Source organism: Schistocerca nitens, chromosome 4 (genome assembly GCF_023898315.1).
Source record: "Schistocerca nitens isolate TAMUIC-IGC-003100 chromosome 4, iqSchNite1.1, whole genome shotgun sequence".
Lineage (NCBI taxonomy): Eukaryota > Metazoa > Arthropoda > Insecta > Orthoptera > Acrididae > Schistocerca > Schistocerca nitens.
The window spans coordinates 69471466-69487477 of record NC_064617.1 but is presented as its reverse complement, the minus strand read 5'-3'; the positions used below and the strand labels follow the sequence as shown (position 1 = coordinate 69487477).

The 16012-nt window shown below is 37.6% G+C and overlaps 1 protein-coding gene across 1 annotated transcript in view; it reads right to left on the bottom strand.

Annotated features, from left to right (window-relative positions):
- The window catches only part of LOC126251759 (inositol hexakisphosphate kinase 3-like), an 84596-nt gene that overhangs the window by 29820 nt on the left and 38764 nt on the right, over positions 1-16012 (bottom strand). The window contains exon 5 of the mRNA XM_049952375.1: positions 9995-10246. Coding sequence (XP_049808332.1) covers positions 9995-10246 — 252 coding nt within the window. The remainder of the gene's footprint in view (positions 1-9994; positions 10247-16012) is intronic.

The window sequence follows — 16012 nt, the reverse complement described above, 5'->3', positions numbered from 1 at the left end:
TGTGGCAAAAATGATACTCATTGTAGGTTGCACTCATCATCATCATCATCATCATCATCATCATCGCCATCATCATCGCCATCGCCATCGCCATTGTTGTTGTTGTTGTGGTCTTCAGTCCTGAGACTGGTTTGATGCAGCTCTCCATGCTACTCTATCCTGTGCAAGCTTCTTCATCTCCCAGTACCTACTGCAACCTACATCCTTCTGAATCTGCTTAGTGTATTGATCTCTTGGTCTCCCTCTACGATTTTTACCCTCCACGCTGCCCTCCAAAGCTAAATTTGTGATCCCTCGATGCCTCAAAACATGTCCTACCAACCGATCCCTTCTTCTAGTCAAGTTGTGCCACAAACTTCTCTTCTCCCCAATCCTATTCAATACCTCCTCATTAGTTACGTGATCTACCCACCTTATCTTCAGCATTCTTCTGTAGCACCACATTTCGAAAGCTTCTATTCTCTTCTTGTCCAAAATAGTTATCGTCCATGTTTCGCTTCCATACATGGCTACACTCCATACAAATACTTTCAGAAACGACTTCCTGACACTTAAATCTATACTCGATGTTAACAAATTTCTCTTCTTCAGAAACGATTTCCTTGCCATTGCCAGTCTACATTTTATATCCTCTCTACTTCGACCATCATCAGTTATTTTACTCCCTAAATAGCAAAACTCCTTTACTACTTTAAGTGTCTCATTTCCTAATCTAATCCCCTCAGCATCACCCGATTTAATTTGACTACATTCCATTATCCTCGTTTTGCTTTTGTTGATGTTCATCTTATATCCTCCTTTCAAGACACTGTCCATTCCATTCAACTGCTCTTCCAAGTCCTTTGCTGTCTCTGACAGAATTACAATGTCATCGGCAAACCTCAAAGTTTTTACTTCTTCTCCATGAATTTTAACACCTACTCCAAATTTTTCTTTTGTTTCCTTTACTGCTTGCTCAATATACAGATTGAATAACATCGGGGAGAGGCTACAACCCTGTCTCACTCCTTTCCCAACCACTGCTTCCCTTTCATGCCCCTCGACTCTTATAACTGCCATCTGGTTTCTGTACAAATTGTAAATAGCCTTTCGCTCCCTGTATTTTACCCCTGCCACCTTCAGAATTTGAAAGAGAGTATTCCAGTTAACGTTGTCAAAGGCTTTCTCTAAGTCTACAAATGCTAGAAACGTAGGTTTGCCTTTTCTTAATCTTTCTTCTAAGATAAGTCGTAAGGTTAGTATTGCCTCACGTGTTCCCACATTTCTACGGAATCCAAACTGATCTTCCCCGAGGTCCGCTTCTACCAGTTTTTCCATTCGTCTGTAAAGAATTCGCGTTAGTATTTTGCAGCTGTGACTTATTAAACTGATAGTTCGGTAATTTTCACATCTGTCAACACCTGCTTTCTTTGGTATTGGAATTATTATGTTCTTCTTGAAGTCTGTGGGTATTTCGCCTGTCTCATACATCTTGCTCACCAGATGGTATAGTTTTGTCATGACTGGCTCTCCCAAGGCCATCAGTAGTTCTAAAGGAATGTTGTCTACTCCCGGGGCCTTGTTTCGACTCAGGTCTTTCAGTGCTCTGTCAAACTCTTCACGCAGTATCTTATCTCCCATTTCATCTTCATCTACATCCTCTTCCATTTCCATAATACTGTCCTCAAGTACATCGCCCTTGTATAAACCCTCTATATACTCCTTCCACCTTTCTGCCTTCCCTTCTTTGCTTAGAACTGGGTTTCCATCTGAGCTCTTGATATTCATACAAGTGGTTCTCTTCTCTCCAAAGGTCTCTTTAATTTTCCTGTAGGCAGTATCTATCTTACCCCTAGTGAGACAAGCCTCTACATCCTTACATTTGTCCTCTAGCCATCCCTGCTTAGCCATTTTGCACTTTCTGTCGATCTCATTTTTGAGACGTTTGTATTCCCTTTTGCCTGCTTCATTTACTGCATTTTTATATTTTCTCCTTTCATCAATTAAATTCAATATTTCTTCTGTTACCCAAGGATTTCTATTAGTCCTCGTCTTTTTACCTACTTGATCCTCTGCTGCCTTCACTACTTCATCCCTCAGAGCTACCCATTCTTCTTCTACTGTATTTCTTTCCCCCATTCCTGTCAATTGTTCCCTTATGCTCTCCCTGAAACTCTCTACAACCTCTGGTTCTTTCAGTTTATCTAGGTCCCATCTCCTTAAATTCCCACCTTTTTGCAGTTTCTTCAGTTTCAATCTGCAGTTCATAACCAATAGATTGTGGTCAGAATCCACATCTGCCCCTGGAAATGTCTTACAATTTAAAACCTGGTTCCTAAATCTCTGTCTTACCATTATATAATCAATCTGATACCTATTAGTATCTCCAGGATTCTTCCAGGTATACAATCTTCTTTTATGATTCTTGAACCAAGTGTTAGCTATGATTAAGTTATGCTCTGTGCAAAATTCTACAAGGCGGCTTCCTCTTTCATTTCTTCCCCCCAATCCATATTCACCTACTATGTTTCCTTCTCTCCCTTTTCCTACTGATGAATTCCAGTCACCCATGACTATTAAATTTTCGTCTCCCTTCACTACCTGAATAATTTCTTTTATCTCGTCATACATTTCATCAATTTCTTCATCATCCGCAGAGCTAGTTGGCATATAAACTTGTACTACTGTAGTAGGCATGGGCTTTGTGTCTATCTTGGCCACAATAATGCGTTCACTATGCTGTTTGTAGTAGCTAACCCGCACTCCTATTTTTTTATTCATTATTAAACCTACTCCTGCATTACCCCTATTTGATTTTGTATTTATAACCCTGTAATCACCTGACCAAAAGTCTTGCTCCTCCTGCCACCGAACTTCACTAATTCCCACTATATCTAACTTTAACCTATCCATTTCCCTTTTTAAATTTTCTAACCTACCTGCCCGATTAAGGGATCTGACATTCCACGCTCCGATCCGTAGAATGCCAGTTTTCTTTCTCCTGATAACGACGTCCTCTTGAGTAGTCCCCGCCCGGAGATCCGAATGGGGGACTATTTTACCTCCGGAATATTTTACCCAAGAGGACGCCATCATCATTTAATCATACAGTAAAGCTGCATGTCCTCGGGAAAAATTACGGCTGTAGTTTCCCCTTGCTTTCAGCCGTTCGCAGTAGCAGCACAGCAAGGCCGTTTTGGTTAATGTTACAAGGCCAGATCAGTCCATCATCCAGACTGTTGCCCCTGCAACTACTGAAAAGGCTGCTGCCCCTCTTCAGGAACCACATGTTTGTCTGGCCTCTCAACAGATACCCCTCCGTTGTGGTTGCACCTACGGTACGGCCATCTGTATCGCTGAGGCACGCAAGCCTCCCCACCAACGGCAAGGTCCATGGTTCATGGGGGAAGGCCATCGCCATATGGGCCCAAAACCTGATGTGGTAGTATGGGGTGCCACTGCATATACACAATCACCTCTCATTTGCATAACTGGTAATTTGGACAGCAGCTGCTATATTTAAGATATATAAAGGCCAACAGTTCTGTCCTATCTTCAGTGTCTCTGTGGTGGTAACTTTCAACATATGTTGCTCATGCAGTCATGGCAGTCAGAGGTGGCAACTCTATAAGCTAAATTTTGCACCCTGTATGTTCCTAAACAACCTACAAAGTTAATCATGTATTCTGCCTACTATAATGTATGCTCATGGCAAGTTTCCTTATTTGCTATCCTCCCTCACTTTGCAGTTTTAATGGCCAGCAGTGTCTCTCTTTTTCTTTCATAAACTGAAGCAGTAATTTAAAGTTTTCATTTGAATGGCTTAAGATTAATTTGGTGTTCTTATTTACATATTGGTTTGTTAGCTAGTTTGGTTGGTAGGTAGGTAGGTAGGTTCACATTCCATGGATCATTCTGCACAATAAATCTTAAAGATGTGGAATGAGTCATTTTATATTGATTCACAAATTAATTAGTAAATATGGCTACAGGCTGAACATTTAAAAGACTTTCGTTTAATATACAGACGTACGTTATTAATTCCTACCCACCACCTTCTACGCATTACCTTAATAGAAATTCTTCTACAGAACAGGAGGAGTTGTCAAAGGAGAAACTTCTTTGTTTTCAAATTTTACTTTGCTGTCTGTCAGACATTTTATATCACTGAGCAAGTGATCAAAAATTTTGTTGCAGTGTTGTGCACCCTTTTTTGTGCTAAAGACAACCTTACTTTTAAGTAATGTATGTCTTTTTCCTTCTGGTATTGTAAATATGGACATCATTGGTCCTTTGGACCTGTAGTGGATTATTTACAATAAACCTCATGAGGTAATAAATTTACTGTGAAGCAGTAGTCAGAATGCCAACTCTTTGAACAGCTGTCTCCAAGATGATCATGGATGAGCAACACACATTATTCTTCCAGCACATTTTTGAGTAAGTAAGACTTACTTTCCTTAAAGGTGATTTATCCCAGAACATTATTCCATATGACATTACTGAATGAAAATATGCAAAATATATCAGCTTACTGATTTTACCTCTCCCCAACATCTGCAATGACTCTAAGTGCAAATAAGGGTGAAGTAAGTTGTTTCAGGAGTTCCAAAAGTACTTTTTCCAGTTTAAAGCATCATCAGTATGGACATCTAACAAGGGAACTGCCCAATACGACATGTTGAAACCTGCCCTGAAATTTTTTGTACATGAAGAATACACTGAAAGAAACTCAGTTACAACAGTTTAGCTGCTAGTACACACTGCAAGTATTTTTTAAATATGTTATAATTTGCTCAATTCATAGCTTGCCAGGTAGGAGACAAAATGTACACAACTGCCATAGCTATAGCAGACAGTGCATGCACAACACAGTGAACAGATGTCCTTGGTTGATGGCACATCGGTTAACATAACACTGCACAATGCAATCAAAATTTGTAGATCAAATTTCAGTTTCCACTTATGGTTTCTCTGACAATTGCCCACAGTTACTATTTCCTCAAATTTGCAACTCATTTAATATCCATAACAGTTAACACTTGCCTATGCGGTATCATTAAGTATCAACACTGGAGATAAAACTGATTTTATTTTGTTTGTGATTTCTCAGTATATGCTTGCTAATAGCATCTGTCTTTGTGTAGGATCCATAGTTTCACAGTAAAGTGGAGTCCAGTTAATGTTTTCAACATTGTGAATATGAAATATGAAGAACATGGTATGCAATCAAAGTCACCTACTTCTCCCGAAGACCTATATATCTTATTTGTTAATTAATTTCTTGGACATTCACTCACTCACTCACTCACTCACTCACTCACTCACTCACTCACTCGTTTCAATGACGTCAACATTTCTTTAGAAATTGTGTAAACATTAGAAGTAGTATGAAATAATTACAATGATTCCAGGAATTTTGCTTCAAACAATGAATGTTGTGTTAATTAACATCCACAACAAAAATCAGTACTTTCCTACCACAAAGGAAACATGTACAGTGATAGCTTTTAGTGACAAAGAAAAGGCTGTACATTTTTTGATAAACAAAGGAGGGACAAAATGCTTAAACTTAAGCAGTTGCAAAGCTGGTTTCATTTCATAAAATCTGAATAAAAATTGTATACTGGAAGAAAGCTTTACACGAAGTACAAAATATGTGGCAAAAATGATACTCACGAGGCGTTAAAGAAAACTATTTGCAAGGTATAGAACTGATCGTTAGAGTCAGTGCACTGTTACCAAGGGAGATCTTCGAGACTGGGCCTCTGAATTGAGAAGGAGATGAACATCACATATTTCCAGCCATCTTCAACCTCATTAGATTTAGGAAATTATACGGAAAAGGAACGTGCAAATTTGTGAAGTTTACTTCAAGTGAACATATAAAGGAGATGTCATTAATAGGTAGTAGTACTCAGAAATTTGTAGCTGATGTAAAGACAAAGCTTCTAATTATCTCATATAAACTGCATATAAGGCCAGTCAGTCAGGATTTGTGCAAACCACGCTTTATAATTTAATCAAAAAAAAAAAATAAATAAATAAAATAAAAAAGATTTGTACAGTCAATCAATGCTATGACATTAGTTTACAACAAAGCTAGTGATAAGTATCAGTGGACTACCATTTCTGCAGCTTTGTACCTACCTTCAGGAACATCAGTACAAATTAGGACCGAAATTTTAAAAAAGCATTGTTCACTTGCAAAAGTCATGTAATTGATGCAGCAAAATCTGCAAAAATTGGAAGAATTATTTTCTATATTACATCTGAAATGTCTCCTTATCATTTGCAGAATAATTCATTTCTTTTGTTGGACTCTTGGCCTGGAGATAACTAATCCCCTTTAGAAGGACAACGGGAAAATATTGTTAATATAATTTGGATTCCACCCAGAATTAATAGTGTGATTCAGCCTGCTGATAAAACAATTTCAACAGTGTAAAGTATTTTTCAGAAAATTCTCGGGCAATATAACTTTCAATATCTCTTTGTCATTTCAGGTTTATCATCAGAACAGTATTGTTGAACTTCAGTCATCTCTGCATTGTCCGTTTGCATCATCACATTTTACCAATTTGATGAAGTATGCCTTGTATGCAGCACAGTATGCAGAACAATAGCCACAATCACTTCTTACTCATAATAACTGTGCTATATGAACTGTCATAAAATATTTAATGTCAACAAATTGAAGTCCTGATTGATGGAAGTCATCTTAATGTAACATCATACGCTGTCTTGACTTTCTTTCCTCTACTACTCTTTTGGGTAACAATTCCATCCACAACACTATAGCTGTCTACATGAACTGCAAGTTATTTGAAGAATTAATGCTACGAGACCTTTTTGGGATGGTTTAAATGCTTAAAATTAATGCGTGTGCACTTTGAACTTCATGCTACATAGTGCCACATCCTCATCATGGCTGCTTCTGTCTATTCGCTGATTCGCATGCTAGGGCTGTATAAACTGCTGTTCTAAGTGGGTCTTTGTGTGGCAAAAATGAGTAACTTTAACATTTAAAAAATACTTGCAAAGCATCTTAGTAGCTAAAATTTTGACAGTGCATTACTTTAGTCTACTCTTCCTTTTCAGGTTAGTTTTTGATATGTCAGGTTGGACCATACCCTTGTAAGAATTTTGAAGTTTCCACCCTATTATTTCCTCGCCATATGTTAACACTTATCACTGGTGTAGTACCCTTAAATGTGCAGAACTGAATGTGTTGTCTCTTCTTAAAACTGAGGGCAAAATCATTCACAGGACACCAGTCAATGATATTCTTAACAACAATGTCTACCAGTCATTCCAGTACTAGTGTCATCTACAAAAAGAACTAATTCGGCTTGTTGTACATTATACGGAAGATCGTTTACATACATGAGGAACAATGATGGACCTAAGATTGTGCCTTGGGGAACCTGGCATGCGATTTTCTCCCCCCCCCCCCCCCCCCCCCCCCGGACAAAATTATGTGCGTGGACTATATTGCTTGAATTTTCATAATGTGGTGATGCAAACTGACAATGCAGAGATGACTGAAGTTAAACAATACTGTTCTGCTGATAAACCTGGAATGACAAGGAGCTATTAGAAATTATATTGCCCAAGAATTTTCTGAAAAATGCTTTACACTGTCAAAATTGTTTAATCGGCAGGCTGAATCACTATTAATTCTGGGTGGAATCCAAACTTTCTGCATTCTTTTTGTTAGATATGACATTATCGACTGGTTTGCTACACCATCACATCCATAAAGCTTCAATTAAACTAGCAGAATACTGTAATTCACGCAGTCAAATATCTTGGATATTTCTGGTGCTATTTCATTATTTAATGCTTGTAAATTTGGTGAGTGAATGTGTAAATAGCGTTCTCGGTAGAGTAACTCTTGAGAAACCCAAACTGTGATTTACTGAGGATACTATTGTTCCTAATGTGAGATAGTATTCTAGAATATATCATCTTCCCAAAAATCTTGGAAAGTGATGTCAGCAGGAAATAGGTGAGTACCTATTGACTTCTGTCTTATCACCTTTCTTAAAGTGGGGTTTAACACTCATATATTTCAGTCTCTCTGGAAAAACTTTTTGAGTTTGTGATGCATCACATATTTCAGATAACAATGGGCTTATTATATGGGAACAAATCTTTAGTATTCTATTGGAAACACCATCAAAACCTGATGAACTTTTATTTTTGAGAGAAACTAGAATTTTCTTAATTTCAGACACAGAAGTTGGTGATATATTCATATGGGTGAATTTTATGAGAGTTATTTTTTCAACTTACTGCCATGATTTTTCTCTTGAGCTGTTTGTCCTGCTTTCTACTATATTTAAGAAGTGATTATTAAATATATTTGCAACCTGTCACTCATCATTTATAGCTCTTCCATTTAATTCAATAATTATGTTATCCTGTTCTGTGGCTGGTTGTCCTCACTCTTGTCACTACATTTCATACAGCCTTAAGTCTGTGGCCGGAATTACTGACTTTTGACATTATGTGCATGTTCTTGGATTTTTTAATAACCTTTCTCAGTAATTTTGACTAGTTTCTATAGTATGCAACAACTTCAAGATCCCTACTTGTTTCTGCCGGGAGATAAATATCCCTTTTCTTTTCAGAAGATACTTTAATCCCTCCAGTGATCCACAGTTTTTAAGATGGTTGTTTAATGTCCTTCCTGATAAACTTGCACAGACAGCTAAAGGTCAGGTCATCTCTTGTAAACATCTGGAGTCATTAATTATTCTAACTGATTTCCACTAAGGCATATCAGTTCTGTAAGGCAATATATTATTTATCCTATCCAACTGTCCATCACAGCCAAAGAGAGCATTAGTTACTGAATAAACAGTTATTTTCTTGCTTCGAGTTTCACCAAAGAAAACATTATCAGTTGGGGTCCCACTGTCTTTATCCACTCATTTTGGAAAGTAAATTACTGAGATTCTACACTGGTATTCCATTCAGTATACAGACAGTGTGTGATATACAATTAGTATTAATAACATATTGCCTATTAGTACAAGATAATTTGTTTCATCTCTCTCTCTCATGATACCAGTGATGATAGAACATCAATATTACTAAACAGCCAAGCTAGTTCATGGCACCCTGTCCCAGTTGCAGGTTGCGTATCTTACGGCTTCCAGGGCAACAAAAACATTATTTTCAGTATTTCATATAATTACTTACTGAATTTGAAACACCATGATAAGCTACTCATTAAGAGGTAAATCTCATGTGAAAGGTTTAACACAATAATACAAGTATTACAGTTAGAAACAGTGTACATGTTTTAAGGCAGTGTAACACTCAGCACACAAATTACGCAAACGATGTTCGTCCAGTATTTGAGAATGAGAGCACTTAGCAACATCCAAAGAACTTTACAAATTATTTCAAACCTTTACCTCACCAACAATCCCCAAAAAATAATAAAGGAAAAAAAAATTATCACTGACTATCTTTTGCTGTTTGTGCAGTGAAATTTAAAAATTAAGGCATGACACTTTTATTAATGACTTCTTTACTACTAGCTATATTTATGACACATTTTGCAGACAGCTTGCATGTGTATCACTGAATACACCTGCAAAATTACATCACTGTAGGACACATTAGTTCAGGAGATATGATGCCACAAATATTGAGATGCATAAAAAACTAGCTTCTGCTTAAAATGGAGTGCAAGTTACCCAGAATATACTCATCCAAGTACTTTATACTGAGAACACTTAGCAACTTCCAACAAACTTTAAACATAATTAAAACGTTTTCTACATTTTTCTCACTTACACACTTACTGTCAAATATTTGACACATTGACTCATCTGCGATGTAATGAGAACTCAGGCTGTTTTATACATGGGAATATGATTCTTTAGAGAATCAGGGGTTTACTAGTTAATCCCTATCACCCCTCCCTACTTTTCTATTGAATTTTCATACATAAAGATTTCTTTATCACAAACAGAAGCACTTCTGTAGCAGTACCCACCTCTGTACAGGAGTGCTCAAGACCATCATATATCAGCAGTAAGGATGTTGTATAGAAACGGGTTGCTTCCTGCTGAGTCACCACTGCAGCAAGTTCCTCAAGCTGCCTTATTAGGGGGCCGAGAACATCCGATCGCAAATGTGATCCATTGTGCAGAAACTGCCTCACTGCCTGCTGGAAACCTCCGACAGACAGACTGCGACCAAAAAACTTATTACGGCACACGAAGCGCTGTGTTGTTACCTGATACACCTGCAAATCAGTAATACCAGTGCTGAATGAAATTTTGTTCTAGTAATAAAGTACTTAATACTCATGGAGACACTGTCAACACTCTTCTTTTTATGAGAATATATATACTTTCTGCAAAACTATCAGAATGGTTCCAGACTGTTTTCTTATAAGCAGAAATATAAAAAACCCCAACAGCATCAAAATGTTTTTCTCACTGCATAGACTCTAAATCTGACAGCTTTCCACTGTAGAACTGGAATTATCTGTCAGAATGTTTATTTATTTAACCGTACTACTTTTGCAGTAGTGAATCATGAATAATGGGGGGAGCTTTGAAAGTTCTTTCATTAAGTACTCATATTAGAGTCTCCATAGCACATGGGTTGTTACCATTTTAAAATTTGATACTTTTTATCCCCACCCCTCCATTTTCCCCACTTTCGCTGATACCTACACTGCTCTGTGCAAATGATCTAAACCAGTTGGCTGTTCCAAATGCTGCAATCAACTGAAAAGGATGGGCTTGGGAAAATATTGTAAAGTGTGGTAGACAAATGATATCTGTGTTAGTGTAGATTATTGTTTTTGAGTCTCCAAACCAGTTCACCATCACCATGCACCTTAGGGGTGTTTTTAATCATCTGTGCTGTGAAGAAAACAGCATACAAAATGAAAACTTGTCATTTTATCAGGCTTCTCACTATGCTAATCACAATACTGCAAAGCAAAGTGACACACCACTGATGAACAATTCTGCTACAATGCTGAAATCACCCTTCATCTTGGTTTCCAAACACACCTTTTCAGATAATAAAACCCCTTCAAAAATGTAATTCCTCTGGTAGGGATCAACAGGGTAATGCAAGCAAGTTTATGAAATGATCAGAAAATTATATAATGTCTAAAGCAAAAAAACTGATCACTGGCTTAAAAAGGGTGCCAGCCAGTTTTCAACACACTAAAATCTCTCATCTGAAAAATTTTTAGGTTCCCCTGACGCCCCCCCCCCCTCCCTCTTTTCAAGCTTTTAAACTTCCACCTCATTTATCAACAAATAAAACAGAAGGACTTCCAGTAAATTTTGTTTCACTCTCTTATCAAAATATAACTTTCACTCCATTAAAATGTAAACAAAATCACAAAAGGAAAACAACAAGTAAAAATTCTAAACGAATTTAAATATTTAGCAGAAGTAACACACAACTTCAACAGAAAAACTGATTAAAGTGCTATACATCACCAAGAATAAACACAACAAAATGATTTCTCAGTAACCACAGAATTAAAACACAACAAAACAGTTTCAAAGCCAAAAATTGGCACATGCAAGTTAAATTATTTTCTAAACAAGTGGCAGCACAGAAATAAACAATACTGATGGTAGAAAGTAGAATAATTACAGTGCGCATAAACAAAAACTATCAAGAAAATGAACACTGGAGACAAGCTTCTAACATAAGTGTACAAGGAAATGGGACCAATTTTTAGCATGATCATTTCACTCTTTGGACATTAGTCATGACACAATGACAGCAATAATAATAATAATAATAATAATAATAATAAAAGCAGTACCAGAAGACTAATAGAGAAATTGTGGAACAAAAAGGGCAACATTAGATGGATTACAGAAATCAAGGAAGACATGCATAAAACCCACGAACGAGACCGTAACATTTAAAATCCTTAAAAATTAAGAATATTAATAACAAATAAAACAGATTACTAACTAAGATCAAGAGTCAGACAATGGGAAGGGTGATTTCAGATTAAGACAAAAATATAAGGTCGATAAGATTGAAGAATTACTGGGTCAGAAGAAACAGTTACTATGACAAAGAGAGAAACTGTGCACTATCCCCTAAGAAGATCTAGAGCTTCTGATGAAAAAGAAGCAACTGAAGAGAAAGTTTGCCTCCCACTTACAAAAAACAGTCACAGAATTCATCAGCAGAGTACTAAGTTGACAATATTGATACAGTGTTTAAACCAACAAGACAGGTGTTTAAATATGTAAACACTATGGAGGACCTACGCCTTCTGCTTGCCACACCAGGTGTCCATAAAATCCATTGCACATGTGGGCAACTTAAGCAATACAAGAGCAATTGTTGTGTGTGAAAAAACAGATAAACTGGCAGTAGCAAATCATGCATTGGGACCAGGGAACTACTGATTTCATTCCATAGATATTATAGTTTTATTAAGATACAGTCACTACTATGCTATGATATACTGAGAATTTCAAAAGCACAGAAACAACTTAACAGCAAAAAAGAAAGACTGAAATTACATAAGTTTTGAGCATTGGTGCCACAAATAAAGCAAACAGCAGTGCCAAGTCTTCTCCTCTACAAGCTCCATGATATTAGCAGCAGTCTGATGACATCACAAACCAATCGTGATGTGGATATGTGTCAATTGTGCAGCCAGATGAGCTTGTTTAAATTTTAAACTGCTATGGCTCCTGATCCCCCCCCCCCCTCCAGGAGTAGACAACATTCCATTAGAACTACTGAAGGCCTTGGGAGAGCCAGTCCTGACAAAACTCAACCATCTGGTGAGCAAGATGTATGAGATAGGCGAAATACCCTCAGACTTCAAGAAGAATATAATAATTCCAATCCCAAAGAAAGCAGGTGTTGACAGATGTGAAAATTACTGAACTATCAGTTTAATAAGTCACAGCTGCAAAATACTAACACGAGTTCCTAACAGACAAATGGAAAAACTGGTAGAAGCCGACCTCGGGGAAGATCAGTTTGGATTCTGTAGAAATGTTGGAACACGTGAGCCAATACTGACCTTACGACTTATCTTAGAAGAAAGATTAAGGAAAGGCAAACCTACGTTTCTAGCATTTGTAGACAGAGAAAGCTTTTGACAATGTCAACTGGGACAGTCTTTCTCAAATTCTAAAGGTGGCAGGGGTAAAATACGGGGAACAAATGGCTATTTACAATTTGTACAGAAACCAGATTGCAGTTATAAGAGTCAAGGGACATGAAAGGGAAGCATTGGTTGGGAAGGGAGTGAGACAGGGTTGTTATTCAATCTGTATATTGTGCAAGCAGTAAAGGAAACAAAAGAAAAATTCAGAGTGGTATTAAAATCAATGGAGAAGAAAAAACTTTGAGGTTTGCTGATGACATTTTAATTCTGTCAGAGACAGCAAAGGACTTGGAAGAGCAGTTGAATGGAATGGACAGTGTCTTGAAAGGAGGATATAAGATGAACAACAACAAAAGTAAAATGAGGATAATGGGATATAGTCAAATTAAGTCGGGTGATACTGATGGAATTAGATTAGGAAATGAGACACTTAAAGTAATAAAGGAGTTTTGCTATTTGGGGAGCAAAATAACTTATGATGGTTGAAGTAGAGAGGATATAAAATGTAGACTGGCAATGGCAAGGAAAGCGTTTCTGAAGAAGAGAAATTTGTTAACATCGAGTATAGATTTAAGTGTCAGGAAGTCATTTCTGAAAGTATTTGTATGGAGTGTAGCCACGTATGGAAGTGAAACATGGACGATAAATAGTTTGGACAAGAAGAGAATAGAAGCTTTTGAAATGTGGTGCTACAGAAGAATGCTGAAGATTATATGGGTTGATCACATAACTAATGAGGAGGTATTGAATAGAATTGGGGAGAAGAGGAGCTTGTGGCACAACTTGACTAGAAGAAGGGATCGGTTGGTAGGACATGTTTTGAGGCATCAAGGTATCACAAATTTAGCATTGGAGGGCAGCGTGGTGGGTAAAAATTGTAGAGGGAGACCAAGAGATGAATACACTAAGCAGATTCAGAAGGATGTAGGTTGCAGTAAGTACTGGGAGATGAAGCTTGCACAGGATAGAGTAGCATGGAGAGCTGCATCAAACCAATCTCAGGACTGAAGACCAAAACAACATCAACAACAATAACAACATGGCTCCTGATGGCTCCATCATTGGGAGATGACATGTTAGGCAGAGAAAAATGCTTTGAATCACAGCCTAAGTCCACAAAACAATAATGACACAAGTATTAACCGTGAAACCCAGCATTGTATGACAAAACTCTTTTTGTATAAAACTGACTAAAGTGGCACAAAAATGGCCTAATGTAACAAAATATGAATAATAAAACGTGGCATTCAGTAATATGTACCCACAAGCACCACTTACAGAGAACTCTTCTTGCCACAGTATGCAACCCATGTTAATAGTGTCCTGTTCAACGATGGATCAGGATGACTTCATACCAATGAATTGACCACCAGGTACACAGCAGCCAGATAATTGATTTCACTGGTCATGACAAACTGTCAATCATCAACAATCACTCTTCAGCATACAGTTGCACGGACCTGGTGCATTAGCCATGTGTACAGCTCACAAGGGAATGGCACACTGTCTCCCATTGTGTTCCTTGGAGGTCTCCTTAATTTGACTTTCCTCTTTTTATGTCTGTGTTGAGGAGATCATCAATCCTGTGAATGGTCTGATGCAGACCACCATGACTACTCCTGTGCCAATCTCTTCACCTCACAGTAGTACTTGCACCTAATGTCCTCAGTTATTTGTTCGATATAGTCACACTATGTCCTCCCCTACAGGTTTTACCTTCTACAGTTCCCTCTAGTACATGGCACATGGAAATTATTCCCTGACACCTTGACACTTGTCCTATCATCCTGCCCCCCCCCCCCCCCCCATCCTTGTCAGCATTTTCCACATATTTCTTTCCTTTTTGATTCTACGAAGTACCTCCTCATGAAGCTCTTCATGCCACAAGGACATAATTCAAAAACTGGGAACATTCATAAATTAATACACCATAACTGGTAGTTTGTCAATAAAGTGAGTAGCCACACTTATTCAATTTTTATGTAGTAGACAGGTCCTTTCCTCCTCCTCATGCTGCTGTTTCACACAAAGGAAGAAGTTTTGAATATACAGGACCACTTTTCCACTCAGTTCATTAGTTCTTAAAGTTTTAGAGCAGTCAAGGAATCTGACTGGATGAAATTTCTTCTGTCTGTGGTACTCCATAATGTCCAATGCCTTCAGGATCACACACATCAAAAATAAATACAACAAATTTTTTAGGCAACAAAAACTTGAGTCAGTAAGGGAAGTCTGCTGCAGAACTGTGGGCGTTTCAGTCTATATTATAAAAAATAAATTAAAAACCTGATAAGGAGTGCATTCTTTCTTTAATTCATAACTCATCAAGAACCCACCAAGATACGTCTCCAGACACAAAAGAGACTACGGGTGTGTTATAGCTCCATTACTTTTCATAATGTGTATATATGACATTTTAGACAACATTAGGAATTCAATGAGGCTTTTCACAGATTATGCCATATTATACAGAGCAATCGCAATGCCAAGATCTGCAGAGGATCAAGACTGTGCAGGGAGTGACAATTGATCTTCAGTATAAACAAGTGTCATATATTGTGTATAATTAGGCATTTATTGTATGATTACGCAACTGCAGAACTATCACTGGAAGCAGCTACTTCCATAAAACATCTAGGAGTATGCTTATGGAGCAATTTGCAGTGGAATGACCACATAAGATTAATTGTGAATAAGTCAGATGTCCGACAGATTCACTGGAAAAATCCTCAGGAAATTTAGTCCATCAGCAGAGGAAGCAGCTTACAAAACGCTTGTTTGACGAATACTTGAATACTGCTCCTCAGTATGGAATCTGTATCAGATAGGACCCATAGAAGAAACAGAGAAGATCCAAAGGAGAGTAGTGCATTTTGTTACATGGTCACTTAG